The following is a 25,642-nucleotide window of genomic DNA, read 5'->3' on the forward strand; positions in this document are numbered from 1 at the left end:
AAAGTGACATAGTGGAGGCGGGAACCATACATAGTTTTAAGGCGAGGTATGATAAAGCTCATGAGGCAGGGAGAGAGAGGACCTAGTAGCAATCAGCGGAGAGGCGGGGCCAGGAGCTACGAATCGACCCCTGCAACCACAAATAGGTGAGTACACACACACCTTGTGTGTGTGTGTACTCACCTAATTGTGGTTGCAGGAGTCGTTTCATAGCTCCTGTGTGTGTGTGCCTTGATGCTGTAAAATCCCCTTGATCTTGTAGCCATCGTCTCCTGACAGAAGCTAAACCTGTTTACCTCCCATTCCTTCTCCTCTGAATGACCTCAACGAGATAAGCACCTCCTCGTGAGTATAATAATAATCTCAGCAAACACTGTGTCCAAGTAATTCTAGAAAGTGTAAGATAAACATCACCACACTGTCTTCAAGCAGGCACTGGACAGGCACCTAAAGTCAGTACCTGACCAGCCGGGCCATGGTCCGTACTTCAGTTTGCGTGCGGCTAGCAGTAACAGCCTGGTTGATCAGACCCTGAGCCACCACGAGGCCTGGTCTCAGACCGAGTCGCGGGGGCATTGACTCCCCAATACTCTCTCCGGGTATACTATCCCTATCCGTACATCTGATTTGTTCCTCATAAAACTTATTTAAGCGAGTATCATTCTGAATTAGGTAAATCAAAGATTAATGGCAGAATTTTGTGAATTTTGTGAAACCGGTTTGACAAAGCCGGTCAGTCTTTAAAAGTGGACACGTATTAGACACAGTTGGACACGTATAGACAACTGAGTGAGACGTACATGTATGGTTCACTGTGGCGTGATAAGTCTCTGGGAAGATGTCATGGAGGCAGGTTAAGTAGTGTGTGTGGTGATTTTTATTGTTGTAATACTTAGGTCGCGTTTTTTTTTGGGGGGGGGGGAGGTGTTTGCTTGTACTTTTAAGTGGGCCATGGAATGGGCATGACCTTGGTATTTATGTGGGGCATGTGTGAGTTGTGAGCACAGAAGTAATAGCTTTTAACCTGCAGTCTGGTAGCCATCATAGAGGGGATGGTATGTGTAATTTTTATGTCCTAAGGTTATATAACTAGTAACAGTGTACCAGTATGTTATTTTGTAATTTGTAAAATGTGCTGAAGGCAGGTTTTTGTGTTGTATATATTATGTAGACTATATACATAATTTTTTCTAAAGTTGAGTTTATCTGTTCTTTCTGATAATCAAATCTAAAGTACTGGCCACCTGTTTAACAATTTGGGTTTGAGTTTACCAGGAATGAGTGGGCTTAGGCTGGTTTATTTTTAAATAAGTTTATATTTACGCCTAGACATTTAACCCTCTACGTCCTCCGTAACGCCCTCCTCTCCCACATCTACATAAATTCTCCCACCCTCCTATTAATAAATTCTACCATTCTCCTATCAGTAAATTCTACCACCGTACTATCAACAAATTTTACCATCCTCCTATCAGTAAATTCTACCATCGACCTATCAGTAAATTCTACCATCGTCCTATCAGTAAATTCTACCATCCTCCTATCAGTAAATTCTACCACCCTACTATCGGTAAATTCTACCATCCTCCTATCAGTAAATTCTCTCATCGTCCTATCAGTAAATTCTACCATCCTCTTATCAGTAAATTCTACCATCCTCCTGTCAGTAAATTCTACCATCCTCCTATCAGTAAATTCTACCATCCTCCTATCAGTAAATTCTACCATCCTCTTATCAGTAAATTCTACCATCCTCCTGTCAGTAAATTCTACCACACTACTATCAACAAATTCTACCATCCTCCTGGAGTTTACCTGGAGAGAGTTCCGGGGGTCAACGCCCCCACGGCCCGGTCTGTGACCAGGCCTCCTGGTGGATCAGAGCCTGGTCAACCAGGCTGTTACTGCTGGCTGCACGCAATCCAACGTATGAGCCACCACCCTACTACATATCAACAAATTCTATTATCCTCCTATCAGTAAATTCTACCATCCACCATATCAATAAACTCTACCGACCTCCATTTATTTCGTACAGCCCTACAGCTGTGGAACGACACAGCGAGCGTCGAGGAGGACCTCCACCGTTCCTACGCTCGTCAGGTACAATTCAACCCAGGGCAGAGATCTGCAGAGTGGCGAGCCAGGGTAGTGGACGATGCTTTGTTTGAAGGCACTGAATACCTTACCCTGACTCTGCGTTACCCGGTCATGACTGCCTTGGAATCCCCCTTACAAGCCCTCATTATTATCCGTGATGACGAGGATGGTAAGTTAAACACATATCTAACCCATAACTTGGAGAGGAAACAGTGAACAAAAACACAATGTGTGATCAATCACTAGTCCAAGTCAGACAGAATCATCCTATGTGCGGGTTATTTGTGTATTTTTCCAGTTAAGATACTGTGCCTTTTTCTTCTTTTCGGAAAAGAAGCACTAGACGACATTATGGTTCCTCCTGGACCCAAACATCTCAATTTTTTTTTCCAAAATTACATTCAGTTAAGTATAATTATCCATTACTATCACAAAATTATTTTTGTTCTGGGTTTAGTTATGTTTACATTATATTTTCAGTTAATGACTAGCTAGTTACTGTTTCTTCAAGCTCGGTAAAATACAGTACTGACAACCTGACAGTACTGATGACCTGACATTATTGAAGGCCTGATAGTAATTAGGACATGTTTCCTGACAGTGAGTCATGTGGAGTTCGACGTCGGCAAGTCCCACGTCGAGGAAGACGCTGGGGAGGTGGAACTGCGTCTTGTACGTCGAGGTGACGCCTCCCACGAGTTAGTTGTCGCCTGCACGACACACACTACTCCACATCATGGTGAGTGCCACACCCCTCACTCAGTGCCTTGGTCACTCATTCAGTGCCATGGTCTCATAGTTCCTCTTCCTATCCCCCCCCTCACTCTACCTTGGGAGAAAGACCTGCCTAGTATGGACCAGTAGGCCTGCTGCAGTACTTTTTCTTTCTCCTCCCTCTGCCATTTCCATAGGTTCTTTTCCACTGTCCCAAGTCTGCCTTTTCCTTTTTCAAAATTATCTTCCACCATTTTGCTCAACAATGGACTGAAGCAGTCACTAGCTGGGCGACACGTTTCCTCATTAATAATTCCCAAATACTGCACAAGTATCTCATTCTTCAACTTGTCAGTTTTCTAAATCATTTGCAACATATTTTTTCTTTATTGACAATAATGAATTATCCTGGTGATAATCTCCTTAGATAGGTTCATCAATACAGCCTCAGCTCACTCCTTGTGTCAGAGAATCTGAGCTCACAACAAAGGGTGCTAATGTGTCCCTCGTTTCAGGCAGTGCCACAGGGACAGTGCCAACGACTGTGCTCTCCTATTCCGACTACATCTCTCGTCCTGATGGTCCTGCCTCCATGGTCAGGTGAGTCATGGTGAGAATAGTGATTAGAAAATAAAAAAGAGATATATGGACTTAAATTCTTGTTGTTGCAGAAAAGCAACAATATTCATTGATGTATCATATTCAATAATTCACGAAATTATTTTTCTTATATAAATTGTTAATATTTTCCTCTACATACCACTGTGAAAAAGATATTTTCCAGCATATTTTCATCACTGCAATTTTTTTTCAGCAATTATGAAAGCTTATTTTATTCACTCTTACAGTGGTTCTAATAAATTTTCCTTATTTCATCTTTTTTTCTTAATCTTTTATCACTTTTCCTCTTATCCAAGTAGAATTTTCATTACTTATAATATTCATAGTTAACTTACAGGTGCAAAGAAAAGATAGACTGAGCTGAGGTAACACTGGAATGGAAACAGTTTGAGAATGTGATTCAGACACCACAAAGGCCATTAGAATGCTTTTCTCATTCATTTCTTTTTGCAAACTGTTTGTCTCTATAGCATTTATGTATGCCTAGTTTTTTTTTTAACAAGTCGGCCGTCTCCCACCGAAGCAAGGTGACCCAAAAAGAAAAGAAAATCCCCATAAAGAAAATACTTTAATCATTATTCAACACTTTCACCTCACTCACACATAATCACTGTTTTTGCAGAGGTGCTCAGAATACAACAGTTTAGGTATTTATTATATATATTTTAAACAAAATCATAAATTATCTCACCTAGGTAGAGAATAAGAGATTATTACATCTGGTATGAGAAACTATGCTGTTTTCACATTGGTCACTATCATCTCTGACAGGTTTGGTGATGGTGAACGGGAAGCCGTGTGTAAAGTGGTCATCATTGATGATTCTCTACATGAAGACGAGGAATCCTTCAGTGTCTTTCTTAGCAGTCCTATGGGCGGCGTCCTAGGTGCTACCACCAATGTTACCGTCACCATCTTACCCGACCCCAAGGATGGTGAGTGTCACTAGTCTGGATTTTTTCTTCGTGTCATTTTCATATTTGTGTATTGCAGTACACATTCTTCATCTGTTTATATCTCTTTATATGTTTTATATCTTAATTATATTTAGTAATTATGACTTTTTTGCTGGGGCACATAATAAGACATGGTACCTGTTTACAATTAGGTGCTCTTGTTCACCTAACAATAAATAGGTACCTAGGTATTAACCAACCAAACACGGAACAGGTGGGAATTGAGCACAGCAGTAACAGCCTGGTTGATTATACCCTGATCCCCCACGAGGCCTGGTCTCAGACTGGGCATGGGGGCGTTGACCCCTGAAACTCCTCTCCAGATATACTCCAGGTATGGCAAGTAAGTCCTAAGATTCAGGCCAGTGTGTTAACCACTCGGCCTGTGAGTCTTAAGACACACTTGCCATTGGTTCAAATCCCACCCATTCCATGATTTGTTTTCAACTATGTTATTAAGATTTTGTAAGTTAAAAATCAACTGTTGTGTGGTAGCCAAGAAAGTTTTACCAAACTTTAGACACCGCAAGGCTTAGAAATGAGTTAAGATACGTCACAGGCTCTTACTCTGAATATTAAACCATATATAAAGATAAAAACATCCCAAGGACTTTTCTTTTATACACAACAGTGCCTGTGTTGTACTTCAGGGAGTCAGAGTACAACATAGACGAGAGTGTTGGATCACTAGAGGTGGAGGTGTGGAGGTCAGGTGCTGACCTCTCATGTGTTGCATCTGTACAAGTGGCATCCAAGACTCTTAGGCCTACTCAAGCACAAGGTAAGGCTCTCAGGACTACTCAAACATAAGATGCTACACGTAGTCCTAACCAGGCACAAGGTAATAATAATAATAATAATAATAATAATAATAATAATAATAATAATAATAATAATAATAATAATAATAATAATGCTCAATAATATCCCACATGGAGACAAACTTGGAGGATTAACTGGTCAGTATATTTCGATCCCTTTCTGGGCTCCTCTTCATCAAGTGATTCCTTCTGCTGAAGGGGATTGAAATATACAGATATATTAATTTCCTGAGTTTCTGTCTCTATGTGGGTTATTATTGGGCCAGTAGGCCTGTTGCAGTGTTCCATCTTTCTTATGTTATGTATCATGTTGAAATAAACTTGTATTGTTTCTCCAGCTGGATATGACTACGTGGCAGTGGGTCGTCAGGTGGACTTCCCAGCCGGTGTGAGGGTACAGAAGGTGGCACTGACAGTGCTAGATGACCTGGGAGTGCCAGTGCTTGAGGGACCAGAGACACTTCTCCTGATACTCCACCTCCCACGCAATGCCACCCTGGGAGTCCCACACCAAGCTACGGTCACCATTAATGATTCCCTCTCCGACAGTGAGTCAGTAGTGATTCTGACAGTGAAATGAAACATGATTCAGCGTCTTTAAGGAAAATAAAAAATTTTTAACTTTATTTAACAAAGCTTCCGAATAGATTTAAACTTTTTTTTAAATGTGTTTGAAATTTTGGATCATGATAGATTCTGTAACATTAATTACCATTGCATATTTTAGTAACATATTTTCACAGCGTTTCGTATAGATCTTTTTCTTTCAGCAAATTCGATGAATTCTAAAATAATCAGAATACATTTAATAGGAAGTCCAAATTTTTAACTTAATTGGTTCCTAGGTGGTGTTTGAATTGCAAATACCACCTAGGAACCAATTAAGTATTTCTCAGGCTTTAATTATCAGCTTCACAAACTGAAGGATGTTGAACTGACTCTTCCAAAAGTATCTGAGTCAGGTCAGTGTCAGAGGTCACTTAAAAGCATTTTTAAAACAGAGCTTTCCTGTAAAGATTTTTACAGCTGAATTTTAAACAAGTCAGCATGTTCGGACTCCAGAAAAACGTTCAAAGACTGGGTCAATTTATTCTGAACAAAATTGTTTGGATTCTGTTTTTTTCGAGGTTCCTTACGTTCGAACACAGGGGTTCCATTGTACAAGTCCAATTTTTGGCATTTTTCAGACTCTCAGTCCACCATAAACTGCATATTGTCTTATTAATATCTGTGTCGGTATATTTAACCATTAGTATACAATGAGAGTGTGCCTATTATCTCTCCTCAGTGCCCAGGCTGGAGTTCCGTGAGGCGCAGTACTCGGGTTACGAAGGTGACGGGGAGGTGACTGCGTGGATCACCCGTAGGGGTGACCTCTCCCACCACGCCTCCGTCAGGTAGGTCTTCAAACTGCAGAAGAGGTTGTTGTGAAGCCTACAAGCTGATAGAAGATTAACAATGATAGAATGGAAATCTATACAGAGGCAACATATTGCTTGGGGACCAAACTTCTCAAGTATCATAGACTTGAAGTAGCTTGATCTGCAACCAATACGTTGCACTCAGTAATAACCCACATCGAGACAGAAACTCGATAGATTATAGGTCTGTACATATATTATTATTATTATTATTATTATTATTATTATTATTATTATTATTATTATTATTATTTATTTCTATTTTCCATTCATGTCAGATGCTTCACAAGACAGGGCTCAGCTCTGGTCACTGACGACTTCGAGGAGAGACCTGACACTGTCACTTCTACTGTCCACTTCCTGCCAGGTAACTCTACAAAATGGAAAGTTTGACGTAAATAGATAGGTAAGTGAATTTTCTTGACCACTGGAACCTGACAGTGCGTCAGTGTTACAGTCGCCTCGGAACATAAAATAATCAATTTTGGATCATTATAAATCAATTTTTATTTTAAAATTTGTGTCACAGAAGAGGCAAACTTAAGCCAGTTAAACATTTTGCAATCTGGCAGGATTCATGTTTTTCTGCCTTCCTGTCTTAAGAAAAAGTGGAATTAAATCCTACAAACTTTTACTTACAGTTGTTATAGCGTGTGTGTATATATATATATATTTCTGACATGCACAGTTACATGACACTTACCTTTATTGAAGATCTGGTGATGATTGATGGGATGGGAGGAGGGGAGAGTGTTGATGGTGTTAGTGTTTAGAAGGGGAATCCCCTTCCATTAGGACTTGAGGTGGCAAGTCCTTTTTCAGGGTTACTTCCCTTCTTCTTTTAATGCCACTAGGACCTGCTTGAGAGTCACTGGACCTCTGTCGCACAACATATCTGTCCATAGAGGCCTGTACCTCCCGTTCCTTTATGACATTCCTAAAGTGTTTCACAACATTGTCAGTGTCACAATTAAACACTTGTTCACGTTTCAGTTCTTCACTGTCTATGTACTCCTTGAATTCCTGCACATATTTTTCAGCTGCTTTTTGGTCCAAACTGGCAGCCTCACCATGCCTTATCACACTATGTATGCCACTATGATTCTTAAATCTCTCAAAGCAACCTTTGCTGGCCTTAAATTCACTCACATCACCACTAGTTGCTGGCATTTTTCTAATTAAATCCTCATGCAACTTCCTAGCCTTTTCACATATGATCGCTTGAGAGATGCTATCTCCTGCTATCTGTTTTTCGTTTATCCACACCAATAACAGTCTCTCAACATCTTCTATCACTTGCGATACATATGCAACAGTTAGGTATCTTTATTTCGAAACGTTTCGCCTACACAGTAGGCTTCTTCAGTCGAGTACAGAAAGGTTGATAGAAGCAGAAGATACTTGAAGACGATGTAATCAGTCCATCACCCTTAAAGTTTTGAGGTGGTCAGTCCCTCAGTCTGGAGAAGAGCATTGTTCCGTTGTCTGAAACAATATGAAGTTGAAGTGACAGAATGGGGCCTTTATATAGTGCCAGGAGGTGAGACGTAGGTTGCTTTGGGAGGGCAGGTCCTTCTCAAACCCAGCCGTTCTCACTAGTAGAGGTTGTCGAAGTGGTCTGTACCAAGATACCCTTGTGTTGCAGTGTCTGACAGAATGAACATTAAAATGGTAACAATCTGTCGGTATTTCATACCATTTTAATGTTCATCACTTGCGATCTCAGTTTCGAAAACATAGTTGCACCTTTGGCAAGAACAGCTTCCTTGATTGCCGTTTTCTTGGCCACAATAGTAGCGATGGTTGATTGGGGTTTTGTGTACAACCTGGCCAGCTCGGAGACACGCACTCCACTTTCATATTTAGCAACGATCTCTTTCTTCATATACATAGTAATTCTCACCCTTTTTGCTGTAGGGTTGGCACTAGAAGCTTTCTTGGGGCCCATGGTGACTTATTTTGCAGGAGCAATCACTAAAAAGGCTGTGATAATATGAAATGTTCCGATTGTATGCTTGGAAGCGACTTAGGTGGCTGGCTTGCTTGTAAATACTGGCCAGAAGTGGACGCGTCTCAGACGGAACGAATAGTGTTGGTCGAGTTTTTTAGCGCTAGTCGAGGCAAAATTTTTGCGTTAAAATGTATCGCTAGTCGGATTTATTGTTAATCGATGCCATCGTTGGTCGAGGGGCCACTGTATATACGTATATATATATATATATATATATATATATATATATATATATATATATATATATATATATATATATATATATATATATATATATATATATATATATATATATATATATATATATATATATAATATATATATATATATACACATATACACATATACATACACAGTGATTATCCTAGGTAGAAGGTTGGTAGACAGCAACCACCCAGGGAGGTATTACCGTCCTGCCAAGTGAGTGTAAAACGAAAGCCTGTAATTGTTTTACATGATGGTAGAATTACTGGTGTCCGTTTTTCTGTCTCATAAACATGCAAGATTTCAGGTACGTCTTGCTACTTCTACTTACACTCAGGTCACACTACACATACATGTACAAGCACATATATACACACCCCTCTGGGTTTTCTTCTATTTTCTTTCTAGTTCTTATTCTTGTTTATTTCCTCTTATCTCCATGGGGAAGTGGAACAGAATTCTTCCTCCGTAAGCCATGCGTGTTGTAAGAGGCGACTAAAATGCCGGGAGCAAGGGGCTAGTAACCTCTTCTCCTGTATATATTACTAAATGTAAAAGGAGAAACTTTCGTTTTTCCTTTTGGGCCACCCTGCCTCGGTGGGATACGGCCGGTGTGTTGAAAGAAGAAAGAATATATATAAATATATATATATATATAAATATATATATATATATATATATATATTTTTTTTTTTTTATTATTATCACACCGGCCGATTCCCACCAAGGCAGGGTGGCCCGAAAAAGAAAAACTTTCACCATCATTCACTCCATCACTGTCTTGCCAGAAGGGTGCTTTACACTACAGTTTTTAAACTGCAACATTAACACCCCTCCTTCAGAGTGCAGGCACTGTACTTCCCATCTCCAGGACTCAAGTCCGGCCTGCCGGTTTCCCTGAATCCCTTCATAAATGTTACTTTGCTCACACTCCAACAGCACGTCAAGTATTAAAAACCATTTGTCTCCATTCACTCCTATCAAACACGCTCAAGCATGCCTGCTGGAAGTCCAAGCCCCTCGCACACAAAACCTCCTTTACCCCCTCCCTCCAACCCTTCCTAGGCCGACCCCTACCCCGCCTTCCTTCCACTACAGACTGATACACTCTTGAAGTCATTCTGTTTCGCTCCATTCTCTCTACATGTCCGAACCACCTCAACAACCCTTCCTCAGCCCTCTGGACAACAGTTTTGGTAATCCCGCACCTCCTCCTAACTTCCAAACTACGAATTCTCTGCATTATATTCACACCACACATTGCCCTCAGACATGACATCTCCACTGCCTCCAGCCTTCTCCTCGCTGCAACATTCATCACCCACGCTTCACACCCATATAAGAGCGTTGGTAAAACTATACTCTCATATATATATATATATATATATATATATATATATATATATATATATATATATATATATATATTATATATATATATATACACATATACATACACAGTGATTATCCTAGGTAGAAGGTTGGTAGACAGCAACCACCCAGGGAGGTATTACCGTCCTGCCAAGTGAGTGTAAAACGAAAGCCTGTAATTGTTTTACATGATGGTAGAATTACTGGTGTCCGTTTTTCTGTCTCATAAACATGCAAGATTTCAGGTACGTCTTGCTACTTCTACTTACACTCAGGTCACACTACACATACATGTACAAGCATATATATACACACTCCTCTGGGTTTTCTTCTATTTTCTTTCTAGTTCTTGTTCTTGTTTATTTCCTTTTATCTCCATGGGGAAGTGAAACAGAATTCTTCCTCCATAAGCTATGCATGTCGTATAAGGCGACTAAAATGCCGGGAGCAAGGGGCTAGTAACCCCTTCTCCTGTATATAGTATTACTAAATTTAAAAGGAGAAACTTTTGTTTTTCCTTTTGGGCCACCCCACCTTGGTGGGATGCGGCTGGTGCATTGAAAGAAAGATACAGTAATTATGTATGAGTGAGGTGAAAGTGTTGGATGATGATGAAAGTATTTTCTTTTTGGGTCACCCTGCCTCGGCGGGAGATGGCCGACTTGTTAAAAAAAAAAATATATATACATAAATGTATATAAAATACTCACTTCAACAGGGGAACAGGAGCGGCCGTGTAAGGTCATAGTGGTTAATGACCACCTACATGAGGAGGATGAGCAACTTCACCTAGTGCTGGGGTCACCAGCATCTCCCACAGCAGGAGGGGCACATCTAGGCACACTCGACAGATCAACTATCTTCATCAAGGACAAGGCTGATAGTAAGGAAGGGAAAAAAACTTATTTTATGGATGAGGTGTAAAATTTAATTGGAGATGTGAAAATGACAGTTACAGAGATGATCTTTACTGAGACGCTGAAGAGTGATTGGAGAAGCCTCTCCACAGGCGAAACGTCTTAGTAAATTCCATTTTTGCAATTTACTCCATTTGTCTCCACCTAGCTGATTCAAGCCAGAGGATTCTTAACCACTGAACAGATCATGGATGAGAGAACACAAATGTGTGCAGTCAGGACATCTTCACTGGATATGTTCCATTCCTGGTAACTTGGTCACTCAAAATGATTAAGTAGAGTGACCAAAATCCCAGGACCAAAAAGTCTCCATATTTCCTTCATCTGATTCTGAACATACCACCATCTGATTAAGACCTGTGTCAGATCAGGAGACACTGTCTTGCCTCCTAACAAGTAAATCACATGGGTAGATCATGTGTGTGTGTGGATGGGTGTAGAGGGGTCACATCATCGGCTCATCATTTGGGAATACACTTTTTTTTTCACTTACGTCATGCTGTCAAAAATTACATAAAGTTTCCGAGATTAGATTTGCCCTTTTTGAATGATGAGAATATAAGATAGCACCATTATTATCATTATTATTGTTATTTGAATGAGGAGGTTCACAGGGAATGTAATTTAATTATGCATCAAGATGGGAAAAAGATACTTATGTACAGTTCAGGACATCTATTAGAGGAAACATTTTGTCACAAGTGGCTTCTTCAGTCCTCAGGTAACACCAGGTCTGATTGGTAAACCCTTCACCATCATCAAGGCTCCACCCTGAAAGAGACACCAGAACAGTGAAGAACTGAAGTAGGCCTACTGCAATCTTCTTCTGTTCTTGCATAGCTTTCCTCAACACTTTGTCTATATTCCTTTCTGTAGGGAGCACAGTGGGGCTAGAGGAGTCGAGGTATATAGTGGAGGAGCCAGAGAGAGCAGGGGAAGAGAGGTTGGTGAAGCTTGGAGTGGTACGTGGAGGTGATACCTCTAGCAGCGTCTCCCTCAGGCTTCACACCAAGGACAGCTCTGCTACCTCAGGGAAGGATTACTTTCCCCTCAGCCAAGGTAAGATTTCTTGCAGGTTTCTCTTCATGTATTATTAGTGTCATTAGTAGCAATACAGGTTTCACTCATAGGAGGCCCCAGGTTATTGTTTACTACAGTCATAATATGCAAACAGGACAGTTACAATTACGGAAGTACCAACTCGGGGGGCCTTCTACATGTGAGACACCCTGTAATATCTTGAGGAAGTGCTAAACTGTAGAAGTCTTATAACTTCTAGGTTGTTGGAGAATGAACAGAAGGAAGATATTGTACCAACTAATGAGTCTGAGATCTTTATCAATCTCTTGGATTCTTGAAGTGTAAGAGTCCTCTCATGATTGGGTCTCCAGGAACTGGCGGGATCAAACCCATGACAAACTAGCCAACCAAATCTTTCACCGCTTGACCCAGCAGTCTTTATAAGACTCGTCTAAGCACAAGAAGTTTTCATTGGTCCCATTGCAACCATATTTACATGCTCTTGCAACCCAACTGATGTTGCAAATTTATTAGAGTGAAGTGTTAATCAAGCAATGAAAATACAGAGAATACAGTGGACCCCCGCATAACGATTACCTCCGAATGCGACCAATTATGTAAGTGTATTTAAGTAAGTGCGTTTGTATGTGTATGTTTGGGGGTCTGAAATGGACTAATCTACTTCACAATATTTCTTATGGGAACAAATTCGGTCAGTACTGGCACCTGAACATACTTCTGGAGTGAAAAAATATCGTTAACCGGGGGTCCACTGTATAGGAAAATGAAAGGGAAAGTTTGTTTAGTTGTTGCCTCATTACCTTTCAGATCTATTTTATTTGTTAAAATTATATAACTGCCACTCCTGCTTCTAGTTCCCTCTTTTTCTATTCTTGGCTTCTTCTAGCTCCCTCTGTTTCTGTTCCTCACTTCTAGCTCATTTACTTCAATTCTTCCCATTACTTACTGCCATTTACCTCTGTCCTCATCTAACCTCTATTACTTGCCCCTGACAGAAGTGGTTTTTGCTCCCAATGTGTCTCGAGTTGAGATGGGGGTGACAGTTCTTGGAGACAGCGAGAAGGAGCCCCGAGAAGCCTTCACTGTCCACCTTAAACCACTTAGAGGCTCCAGCACTGCCATCACTACCTCCAAAGCCATTGTTTACATCGAGGTAAACAATAGCATATGCAAACAACTTATTTTTATACCTATAATTAAATTGTACTAAATACATTTTTACACCTCTTAAGTACATTAATATTTATTATTTATAGTGGTAATGTTTTATATATTCCCAAATGTTGCACAAGTGTCTCATTCTTCAGCTTGTCGACTTCTAAACCATATACATCATACGGGCTAATGTAGTTGAAATATGAATGACTCGCGTCTTATTTGATTTTGTCACAGGAGATGGATTCTGTGGCAAGCGTAACATTCCCAGCCCCACCTGTGGTGGTTTCTCTCAGGGACTATGATGAGGTCTCCACTGCTCCAGTTCCCATCCCAGGCTACCCATTGGTCTGTGTGACGGTAAGAGCTTTTAAATAGGGGGAGGGGTTGATGCCAGTGAAGGGCTCTTGTTGCAAAGAATTGAAGCTAATACTGCTTAGTTCTAGACTGATTACAACTCATTCAACAAGTGATGTAACACCCACTGCAGACAGGTGAGGTGAAGCAGTCGGAGACATTCTTACTCAAACTTTCAGCACTTCCACTATTAACTGACAAGTTCATTTGATTTTGGTTCTCTAACAATAATATATTCCTGACCCATGACTGTTCCTTTTACTCAGAAAAATAATATACTAATGAGTGATCCATTTCTTCATCTATTTATCTTCACTCCCTCACCTCTCTTTTAGTCTCTTTGTCTCTTCTCCATGTACTCCACCCCCATCCTTAAATAATTTTTAGTTTTAAAACTTCATACCAGACTAATGTGTCTAATCCCACCCCATGCCTAGTCACAGACTGGGCCACGGGGGCACTGACCCTCGAAACCCTCTCCAGGTATACACCCGCTCTCCTGTACCCGAAGACCTTCACTGCAGACTCCAGCAATGAGATTTTTAATATCTCTTCATCTTTTTAGTTATCATATATCACTATAACCCATCATCCTTCCAGCAGTTGCTTATGTTTTCATTCCTCTTCTTTTCTAATTTATAATGCCAATCTTCTTGTTTACTATCTTATTCTTACTGTTACTTTACATGTTTGTGACTGGTCAGATATTTCAATGGCTCCTACTGCCCATCAATCCACTCACATTGCATTTTCTTCTTCCCTCCTGTCCCACATCACCGTGGCACACCCAGGCATGCAACAGCAGACACCCACAGTACAGGAAGACGGGAGGACTATGTGAGCGTGAAGGCATCAATGACACCCTCACCACATATCACTGGAAGGTGGGTGCCCCTGCCCACCTGCATGAGATGCACAATAACCTCAAAGATGTTACCTCTGACACCTTCTTCACCAGGTGAGTAGATTAATATACCCATGAGGAAGCAGTGAACCCATAGGGGTCATGCAGAATTTGAGGAATTTGAGGCACTCACTTACCCATCCTTCCCCCTGTCCACAGCACCCGTGGCATCACCCTAGACAGCATATACTTTTTCCCTGGGAGCCGGGTGCAGTGTCTGGCCAGAGCTCACTCCTCTGAGGGCAAGGCAGGCCAGGAGCTGGCATCCATCCCCATGACGGTGGCCAGCAGGGATGCGGGTTTCTGCCCACCGAGTCCTGTGGGCACCTTTGGAGCAGATCCCTTTACTGCCAAGCTTCACTACACTGGTGAGTTATTGCCTTATTTTTTATTGTTATGTCACAATAAAAATGAGAGTACACAGAAGTGCCTATTCCATCATCCCTTTTGTGTTTGTTTATTTATTCAAACTTCTACACTTTTTTGTTTTTTATTTTTGTTTCTGGACACTGCTTATAGTGAGTACATATATATTCCTTGGAAGGTTGCAACCCATCCTGTGGGTGGTAGTCAAAAGATTACAGAGGCACATAATGGCTCCAGGGATTGGGGTGCAAAGTTTTGACAGTTAAACAAGGGTAATAATCCATTTACATGTTTATATCTCATTACAGTCATAATGAGTTATTTCTGCAGACATGAATTCAGTCCCCCCCAAAAAATGACAGTGCAGCTTAGATGTGACTTTGAATTACTGATATTACCTTATATGTATGGATATATCTAGTAGGCTGGTTGATCAAGCCCTGATCTATTGTGAAGCTTGATCATGAACTGGGCCATGGGGGTGTTGGCCCCCCAGAACACCCCTCCAGATATACTCCAGGTGTACACACTGAGATGTGCTTGCAGGATTTGTAATCCCATGCCTGGTGTGCTTACCCATGTTGCTCTCTTGCAGGCACTGGAGATCCCAGCCACCCCAACATGGTGCGTGTGGAGGTCGTCATCCCACACAGGGATGGGATGATCCCTGTACTATCCACTCGTCCCCTCAACAGCTTCAGGCTTACACTTTCCAGGGATGGTATCCGTATTGGCAACCACAGATGTTCCAACCTGCTTGATTTTCATGAGGTAATGTTCATGATTATTATTATTATTATTATTATTATTATTATTATTATTATTATTATTACTATGTTGGTATTTTAGCATGTTTGGGTTAAGACTTACTGACTACACAAGCGTTAGGGAGTCAGCATTCAAACTCTACTTTAACATCAAAAATAATATACAAAATAAGAATTAACTATTACTCTGCATACTCAGTATACATATCTTAAGTATGCATTACTATCAGTGTATACACACACACAATGACTTCTCAGAAATTGGACTGTACATATTGATGATATTTTATTAATGAGAATGTTATCTCTTCATTACATCATATTTCATTCATTATAAACTATTTACATAATATATTGTCCTCCACTGCATTGGCTGTGGTTGCATTATAATGCCTATGTCTTTCAAAAAGGAATTCCTAATTGAGATGTATTTTTTCTGCCAAGCAGGTGAGGACAAAATATGGGTTTCTCACCAATCAGACAAGAAGATCCGACGGGGCTGAAGAGCTGGAGCCCTACCAGCACTCTTCCTCTCTACGTTCCCTCCCTACACTCAGGTGGGTGCTTTTCTTAATATTATATGGTCATAGTAGTGGTTGGTAGCACATTCAGCTCACACACTGAGGTCCATGGTTTGATTCCTGGTACGGGTGGAAACATTAGGACGTGTTTCCTTAAAACACCTGCTGTCCATGTTCACCTAGAAGTAAAATAGGTAGCTGAGTGTTAGCCAACTGGTGTGGGTCACATCTTGGGGACAAAATTAACCTAATTTGCCTGAAATGCTTTGCATAACAAGGGGCTTTCTATATAGTATATCACTGATGTCATCCAGGTCTGTATAACTTGTACATGTACTTGTAGAAATAAGGTTATCATTATTATTATTCTGTACTTTAGAGTTGAAGAAGAAAATAAAATTTGCTCTGAGTTTAAATGCCTTTTTGTTCTCCTGTTCAGGTTTTACCGAGCGCTGGCAGTGGAGTCTTGCATGTGGAAGTGGGTGGGTCACTACACTATGTCTGAGCTGGTGACACAGTGTGGAGGTGAGGTAACTGCTGATGGGGAGGTCCTGGATGCTGTACAGAGCTTCGTCAGCATCCAAGTTCCTCTCTATGTGTCCTGTGTCTCCTACTCTCCCATGGCTGCAGGAGGCTGGCAGCACACAGACCTCAGTACACAGCTTCGGTGAATATGTTCTACTGTTCATAGCTGAGTAATTGAACCAAAAAGAGAAAGAAGGGAAATTATTCATTATACAAATAAGGATGTAATTAAGGTCCTCATAGCTGCTAGGCCTTGAGTCTAATTTTAATAATACAGTGGAACCTCAAAAATCGAACTTAATACGTTCCAGGAGCTAGTTCTAAATTTGAAAAGTCTGAAATTCGAAGCAATATTTCCCATAAGAAATAATGGAAATACAATTAATCCGTTCCAGAAACCCAAAAATATTCACACAAAAAATACATTTTATAGAGATTAATTACAGTTTTACATACAACAAATACTATAGTTTTTAATTATGTATAGTAATACATATAAAATAACATTTTTACTTACTTTATTGAAGATTGGTGATGGCATCTGGAAGATAGGGAGGAGGAGAGAGGGAGTTGGGGTTAGTGTTTGGAAGGAGAATCCCTCTCCATGAGGACTTCAGGTAAAGCCCTCTCTGGGGTTACTTCCCTTCTCTGTCTTTCAATGCTACTAGGGCTAGCTTGAGAGTCACTGGACCCCTATCTCACAAAATAACTGTCCACAGTCCTCTGTTTCTGGCGCCTCTTTAAGATTTCCCTAAAATGGGACATGGTTCTGTCACTGAACTTGTTGCAAAGATGGCTTGTTTCAGCTTGCTCAGGGTGGTACTTCTGCACAAACATTTGAACATCATTCCACTTGGCACAGATCTTAATCTTTGAAGAAGGCACCTCATCCACTCCCTATATTAACACCTTTTGCAACATCAGCTTCCTTGATTTGTTCTTTCTTTGACAGGATAGAACCGATGGTCGACTTGTTTTTCCCATACATCCTGGTAAGCTCAACAAGTCTCACACCACTCTCATACTTCTGTATTATTTCCTTCTTCACATCTATGGTGTTTCTCACTTTCTTTACTACAGGGGTACCACTAGCAAGTTTCTTTGGGCCCATGGCAGCTTATTTCACAGTCCCACAAGCACTAAACACAACGAAATAATAATAAAATGCATGAATAAGAGCGCAGGTTAGTGTTCACTCAAGCATAAACAAAGCTAGACTGCTCACGGCGCCTGCGTGGGGACGCGGACTGAGCGGGCGGCAGACAGGTCCCGTACCCGGCGGTCTGAAAATAGGGGCGCGTTCAATAATAGGGACATAGTTTGTCCGAAAAAATGGTCCTATTTTTGAAACGTTCGATATGTGATACGTTCGATTTTTGAGGTTCCATTGTATATATAGACAGATAACTTCTAGGTAGTAGGTTGGTAGACAGCAACCGCCCAGGGAGGTACTACCGTCCTGCCAAGTGAGTAAAACGAAAGCCTGTAATTGTTTTACATGATGGTAGGATTGCTGGTGTCCTTTTTTCTGTCTCATAAACATGCAAGATTTCAGGTAAGTCTTGCTACTTCTACTTACACTTAGGTCGCACTACACATACATGTACAAGCATATATATACACACCCCTCTGGGTTTTCTGCTATTTTCTTTCTAGCTCTTGTTCTTGTTTATTTCCTCTTATCTCCATAAGGAAGCGGAACAGAATTCTTCCTCCGTAAGCCATGCGTGTTGTAAAAGGTGACTAAAATGCCGGGAGCAAAGGGCTAGTAACCCCTTCACCCATATAAATTACTAAATTTAAAAAGAGAAACTTTCGTTTTTCTTTTTGGGCCACCCTGCCTTGGTGGAATACGGCCGGTTTGTTGAAAAAAAAAAAAACAGATAAGTGGATGGGGAGGCTTGGACATCAAGCTTTATTAAGATATTATAAAGCTTGGTGTCCAGGTGAAACTAGAAGACAAAAAGAATGCAGATGTAATATATACAGACTTTGCAAAAGCCTTCGACAATCTCCCATCTTGTTCCTCATCCTCATATCCGACATAGACAAGGATGTCAGCCACAGCACCGTGTCTTCCTTTGCAGATGACACCCGAATCTGCATGACAGTGTCTTCCATTGCAGACACTGCAAGGCTCCAGGCGGACATCAACCAAATCTTTCAGTGGGCTGTCAGATAAGTGGATCTAAATAAAGTATAAAGCTTGGTGTCCAGGTGAAACATCGTCTCTAAATAAAGTTACCATACTCGTGCTTTTTTTTACTTACACACTTACACAGACAAGTGACTACTACCTCTCCTGCCCCTGCAGCTTGAGCTTTGTCTACGACACGGCCATCTTGTGGCACCAAGGCATCAGGGCCACTGTGGAGAGTGAACTAGCTGGTGTCCTTTACCCAACCTCCATGAAGCTAGCACAAGACGGCCGGCTTGTGGTCACCTGCCGCACCCAACCCAGGTAAGCTCCAAGCCCTTGGGTTAGGTAAACGAAGATGACCACCTTGGAATCCGTGAAAAAAAAAGTGAAATTTTGAAAAATATCAGGGGTTTTCACATCATATCAAATATTAAAATTTTGCTCAATTTTCGCATCAAATGCAGTTAGAATAAGCAAGTTTGGTGGCCTGGTGGCTAAAGCTCTCGCTTCACACGGCGAGGGCCTGGGTTCGATTACCAGCCAGAGTAGAAACATTAGGCGTGTTTCTTTCCACCAGCATCTATGTTCCCCATCAGTAAAATGGGTACCTGGGTGTTAGTCAACTGGTGTGGGTTGTATCCTGGGACACTGACCTAATTTGCCCGAAATGCTGAGCATAACAAGGGGCTTTCTATATAGTAGTATGTCATTAATGTCAGCTATGGTCTGTATACCATGTACTACATGTACTTGTAGTAAATAAAAATATTATTATTATTATATTACATCAGTTTATGTTGATTTAAGGGGAATTGGCCTACTTAATCCCTATATTTTGCATCACACGCAGCTTCAGGAGTAGGTATGAACAGGATCTATCAACACAAGGGTAAGATGAGTTAGGGGGGATCCATGTCAGTCATGTCCCTGGTTAAGAAACTAGCAAATTTTTAGCTTTATATGTAAACCTGTAATCAGGTTCAATCCAAGGAAGGGGAGAGTTGCTCAAATTCCTTGGATCAAGAGCCCTTTCTCCAGCATCAAAACACTCCCTTTGATGGGACAATAATTGTTAAGCTTGAATATATATAGGGGTGTTAATGTTGCAGTTTAAAAACTGTAGTGTAAAGCACCCTTCTGGCAAGACAGTGATGGAGTGAATGATGGTGAAAGTTTTTCTTTTTCGGGCCACCCTGCCTTGGTGGGAATCGGCCAGTGTGATAATAAAAAATTATTATTATTATTATTATTATTATTATTATTATTATCATCATCATCATCATCATCATCATTAGTATAAACCTGTATAGATCATAGGGCACAATGAAATAAAATACACAAAAAAATATTTGCCAGGAAGATAGTTATTTGAGATGTTTTACGAAGGTAATTCCTTACGAGGCAAAGACCTTGGTTATGTAATATGTTTTGGACACACTTTGGAAAAGAAGCTTTCCTTGATACAAAGTTTCACTCTGTTTAGAACTTTTTCAAGTTATGTGATGATAAATCTCTGCACTGAGTGAAAAACCTTGTCTTCCCCAAAAATTCTTATTCTGCAAAGTGTGTTTTTTCCACTGTTAAGAGGTGTTACCACTGCAGGTTCCTCGGAGTTTTCCTGGAGGAGCACACAGCCTCTGACTTCCGCAGTAGTGTGACCTCTGATGACCACCCTGACCTGACCTTCACCCTGCAGCTACTCACCTCTCAGCCCACCTACACCCATCCAGAACAACACTGGCAGTTTGTCTCAGACTTGGCAGTAAGTGGGATTTAATAAAAGACACAAATAATCAGATTAAACACTTTAAGACAATGTTTGGCTCAGCAATTGAGATTTTTCAAATTTGTAGAGTACATGAGTAAATTGGTTATATCTAAAGGGATCTGCAAGTACATGGGAATAAGAGAGCACTGCAGTAGGCCTACTGGCCCACTTCTCAAATCATATTAGTTGTTCAACCTGCTTTTAAAGCTACCTAAGGTTCACCTTTATCACAACCTGAAAGTGAAAAGTATAATGAGGCTGGCAATATGGATGAAAGGACATTTTTATTGGATATGTTTGGGTCCTTGGTCACTCCATATGATGCAAGGAGCCGTGGAGCTCCTTGATGCCCATGATATCATCCAAAGGCTCCAACACAAAATCTGCAACATACTCACTTGATGGATTTTCAGATGAGCTGCATTACAAGTGGGAATGCCCAACAGATGGGTAGGGTCGTCAGTACCGCTGCCCAATGAGAGAACGAAATGTTGCCACAATACAATGTCACATTAGTTGCGTCTGTGTCCTTTTACCTAACAGTTTGTCGGTAATTCTACCATTATTACCATTCTTGGTGTCCTCCCTCTTGTGTGCATATCTGTGTTCTAGGACCCGTGAAGGTAGCTTTATTTCCATGGATCCACAGCCCTTCACTGGCCTTGTATCACCCTCTTTAAAGGATTATGTTGATTATTATAAGAAACAAGAGCTGAACCCACTTGGTTAATGCAGTGGGAGTTATGTTGAACAATAAAAAGAGTTAATACATTATGCAAACTGCTAAACTCATTTGAGCCATTTAGCATGAGGAGAGTTGGAGGCTCAATCCTTCGTCTGATCCTCATAACATTTTGTCTGTCTTACTAACACTCTTACCAAAGTTCGAACCTCTATCGGACATTTACCTAACTTCTGTTCTTTAGATTTTCTTAATAGTGGTTTTCTTCTAATTTATGATGTCCTCATTATTCTGTAAATATTTCAAGAATAATTTATATGTAAGCCACTGACTTTAAACCTCCTAACAAATTTTGTTAGGAGAAATATTACTTAGTTTCTTCTGGTTAAAGCTAATACATAAAATAATAAGGACATTGTGCACACCTTCAGGTTCGGGACTACAGCGGGTCTTATGTGGTACACCTCCTGCCGTGCACTGTGACTGAGGACCAGGTGTACGCCCTACCCCTTGTCTGCAACCCTGGGAACCTCATCTCTTTTGACCTCAAGGTAAAATAAAACAGCGATACCTGGAGAGTATTCCAGGGGTCAATGCCCTAGCAGCTCGGTCCATGACCAGGCCCCACGGTGGATCAGGACCTGATCAACCAGGCTGTTACTGCTGGCCAAATACAAACTGATGTACAAATCACAGCTTGGCTGTTCAGGTACTGACTTTTGGTTCCTATCCAATTCCCTCTTGAAGACAGTCAGGGTAGATTTAGATTAGATTTAGATTTTGCCACCGAAGTGGCTAGTTTATTGTGCACCCCATATCCATCCTGTGGATGGTAGCGCGAGAGCATATGGATACACAAAAGGCCTAGGAACTAGGCCCCAAAGGGTTAACAGGAATACATATGGATTTATATCTACATACATATCTATAGTTTATATCTACATACATTTATATCTACATACATATCTATAGTTCACTTATCTGTTACAAGCAAATTTAGGAAATTTACTAAGCAAATTTAGGAAATTTGCTTAGTATATCTGGTATCTTATTTTCATTAATAAGATATCTTGACATGTCACATAGGTTATTATATTGTCTGTCTCTGTATTCCTCAATAAGTGGACAATTAAGCACATAGTGTTCAAGACAGTGACCATATGCCTGATCACATAATTTACATTTAGTTTGATCATCATCTGTGTGTCTCCCAAACTACCAGAAGTACTTGTAACCAAGCCTAAGCCTGGCCACTACAACATCAGTCAGTCTGTTCACATTGCACGTTGCTCCATAAACATACTTATCTACGTTCATGTTATCATAGTGGGTTATAGATCTACTCAGGCTTCTAATTGCATTCCTATAACAATCATTTTCATTATTTACTTCTCTCCTAATATTATTCCTAATGCTAGACACAGTTATACCAAAGTTATATTCTACATTCTCCTTCTGGATACTCTTCTTGGCTAACATATCAACTTTATCATGAAGGAGTAATCCAATGTGTGATAGGATCCATAGCAATTGTACATTAATTCCTTTGTCCCTAATTTTTGAGTATCTATACCTGGCTTCTCCAATGAGCATGTTGTTGGAGTCATTATACGAGTCAAGAGCCTTCAATGATGACATAGAATCAGTAATGATGATGGAGTCAAGCTCAGTGTCATAGGTTAGCTTTAGCGCCATTAGGATTGCAAACAATTCAGTTTGCAGTGTAGACGCCCAGTTGTTAATTCTTATGCCAAACTCAACAAATTTATTATCGTTCTTAACTAGGGAGGTGGCAACAAGAGCAGATGCAGCCCTGCCAGAAGACTCCTGTTTAGATCCATCAGTGTATATAACTTGTGATAACTTATTACTACCAGCTAGGTGAGAAATTTCTTCTTGAGCAGTTGCTCTAACAAGAGATTTAAGGAAGGGATTACTAGCAATGAGCTTCTTGGGAGACAGTCAGGGGTCTATTGGTAATTACCTTATGTATGCTGGGATGCATTTGAACAGTCTTGGGTCCCTGACACTTATTGAATGACCTCCAGGTAGACTTTCCACTCGCAGAAAAAGGGTTTGCTATAATTATACAAATTCTTAGATAGGTCAAGTAAATTATGCCATTTTATTTTATGTAAATAACAGCAAGGTTAAGTTAGTTTCCTAGAATAAATTTACTGTAAATTTGAAGCTTGGCATATAAAAAATTTACATTATAGCTAACTTTTTTTCTGTAAATGGACCTATGATTTTTCTAGATGATTCCATGATCACCTGAGTTCCTGTATAACAATATTAATTTCTAAAAGAGATGAATGGGTAAGCCAGTGGAAGGCCTCGGTCAGATGACCAAAAGGCCCCACCTGCGAGTCATCATGTAACTAAGACCCCACATCAGGCAGCACTTGTTTTGTTTCCTAATGAATCTTACCTAACCTGAGTTCCTGCTTAACTATGTTCAGATTCCAGAAACTAACCATCAGGAGTAACTGCTTGTCATCATATGACTAAGATCTGCATCAGAAAACAGTGTTGTCCTGTTTCCTGATGAATCTTATCTAACCTTAATTCCTATTTTGCCATATCCAGGTTCCAAGAGCTTAGCCACAGCAGTAACTGCTTGTCTTGCAGGTGCGCTTTCAGCAAGTGTCAGATCCTGTACCAGAACAGTTTACCCTCAACACACTCTTCCACCTCACCAGTCAGAGGAACCTCTGGCTCTCCAACCTAACATCAGACTTCGACACTCAGTCTGTCTCCTTTTATCCTGGTCAGTTGAAGGCTTTCATTTTTCAGCATTATAGTCAACTAGATGTATTTTAGGAGCATTGACACATTTATTTATTTACTTATTTATTTATTTATTTATTATTATTTGGACATGATACATAGTTGTACAAAGAAATACAGTGGTTGAGTGTACATGCCAAAAGCCCCTTGTATGCAGAGCATTGTGGGCAGGCTTAAAATTAACTTAAGATTAGCTAAGCAATGATATATTCAGTGGTAAAAGTTACAGTAAACAAATTATAACATGAAGTACAAATGAGTATTTCATTACATTTTAGTTTTCCTAATGTACTGTGTTTAAAGTCCTATGAAGGATTGCCAGTAAAACCAACTTTATCTCTCTGACAGGAGACAGGATCTACGGGAGAGTGATGATTGCCCCAGTGCAAGCATTGGGAGCAGGATTCCACATTACTCTGGAGAAGGTCTTCTTGTGTACTGGTGTTGACGGTTATGTTCCCAAGTATAACCCAGACACAGATGAGTATGGCTGTGTGGCAGACTCTGCTAACCTCCTCCACAACTTTAAGATTATTGTTAGTAAGCGATGAATCAGCTTTGAAATTATTGCTAGAGAAATCGTCACGTACGGAGCTTTAAGACTCTTCTGGATGGGAAATAAGTCACAATACCATGGTTGGAATTGTTTAAAACTGACCCACAAACAGGAGATAAAACTCAATGACATTTTGGGTCTGAGATACATCAAATTGTTGTCTAAGTGCCATCTCCAGCATGAGAATTAGTCCTAAGTTTTTTAAGAACATGACTATAAATACAAGAGCAACTTTGCAAAATAATATAATGAAAATGTTACTTTGATCTGTAATATAAGATCATTGTAAAGTTACATGACCATCATTGTGATAATATTCTAGAATTTTCTACATGGCTCCAAACTTTTACCAGCATGATGCTCAGAACTTTTTCTTTTCCATTTAATTTTCTCGAATCATTTTTTAAATCTCCTAGACAAATCAACATCCTTGTTAAAACCTAATTAAAACCTTGTAAATTGCTCGTCCACTAGTGAAATTGCTCAACCCACAAGCCCTTCACGGGATTGATGGTGGGGTGAAGTGCCTTCACGCTGGTCAAGGTTTCTTTAGGGTAAGAGCTAGAGCCTTAGCCTTATAGAACCTCATTGCCTCCTATTCTCCAAGTACACAATGGCTTAACCAGTAAATGGTAATTCAAATACAGTGGACCCCCGCATAGCGAACTTAATCCGTGCAAGAGGGCTGGTCGTTATGCGAAATGTTCGCTATGCGAATTAATTTTCCCCATAAGAAATAATGGAAATAAAATTAATCCGTGCAAGACACCCAAAAGTACGAAAAAAAAATTTTTTTACCACAAAAAAATGTTAATTTTAGTACACACAAACTGAAAAAGGCATGCACAATTACATGACACTTACTTTTATTGAAGATCTGGTGATGATTGATGGGATGGGAGGAGGGGAGAGAGAGTGTTAGTGTTTAGAAGGG

The 25,642-nt window shown here is 40.3% G+C and overlaps 1 protein-coding gene across 1 annotated transcript in view; it reads left to right on the top strand.

Moving 5' to 3' along the window:
• The window catches only part of LOC128698998 (FRAS1-related extracellular matrix protein 2), a 63,501-nt gene that overhangs the window by 33,322 nt on the left and 4,537 nt on the right, over nucleotides 1–25,642 (top strand). The window contains exons 4-25 of the mRNA XM_053791507.2: nucleotides 2,039–2,269; nucleotides 2,702–2,839; nucleotides 3,330–3,414; nucleotides 4,207–4,370; nucleotides 5,023–5,172; nucleotides 5,551–5,760; nucleotides 6,501–6,609; nucleotides 6,912–7,000; nucleotides 10,938–11,102; nucleotides 12,013–12,195; nucleotides 13,173–13,330; nucleotides 13,570–13,692; nucleotides 14,481–14,647; nucleotides 14,753–14,961; nucleotides 15,555–15,730; nucleotides 16,174–16,283; nucleotides 16,687–16,914; nucleotides 19,087–19,233; nucleotides 20,515–20,674; nucleotides 21,794–21,913; nucleotides 23,994–24,132; nucleotides 24,501–24,688. Of these exons, the coding sequence (XP_053647482.1) occupies nucleotides 2,039–2,269; nucleotides 2,702–2,839; nucleotides 3,330–3,414; nucleotides 4,207–4,370; nucleotides 5,023–5,172; nucleotides 5,551–5,760; nucleotides 6,501–6,609; nucleotides 6,912–7,000; nucleotides 10,938–11,102; nucleotides 12,013–12,195; nucleotides 13,173–13,330; nucleotides 13,570–13,692; nucleotides 14,481–14,647; nucleotides 14,753–14,961; nucleotides 15,555–15,730; nucleotides 16,174–16,283; nucleotides 16,687–16,914; nucleotides 19,087–19,233; nucleotides 20,515–20,674; nucleotides 21,794–21,913; nucleotides 23,994–24,132; nucleotides 24,501–24,688 (3,449 nt within the window). The remainder of the gene's footprint in view (nucleotides 1–2,038; nucleotides 2,270–2,701; nucleotides 2,840–3,329; nucleotides 3,415–4,206; nucleotides 4,371–5,022; nucleotides 5,173–5,550; nucleotides 5,761–6,500; nucleotides 6,610–6,911; nucleotides 7,001–10,937; nucleotides 11,103–12,012; nucleotides 12,196–13,172; nucleotides 13,331–13,569; nucleotides 13,693–14,480; nucleotides 14,648–14,752; nucleotides 14,962–15,554; nucleotides 15,731–16,173; nucleotides 16,284–16,686; nucleotides 16,915–19,086; nucleotides 19,234–20,514; nucleotides 20,675–21,793; nucleotides 21,914–23,993; nucleotides 24,133–24,500; nucleotides 24,689–25,642) is intronic.

This window comes from Cherax quadricarinatus, chromosome 55 (assembly GCF_038502225.1).
Source record: "Cherax quadricarinatus isolate ZL_2023a chromosome 55, ASM3850222v1, whole genome shotgun sequence".
NCBI classification, from domain to species: Eukaryota; Metazoa; Arthropoda; class Malacostraca; order Decapoda; family Parastacidae; genus Cherax; species Cherax quadricarinatus.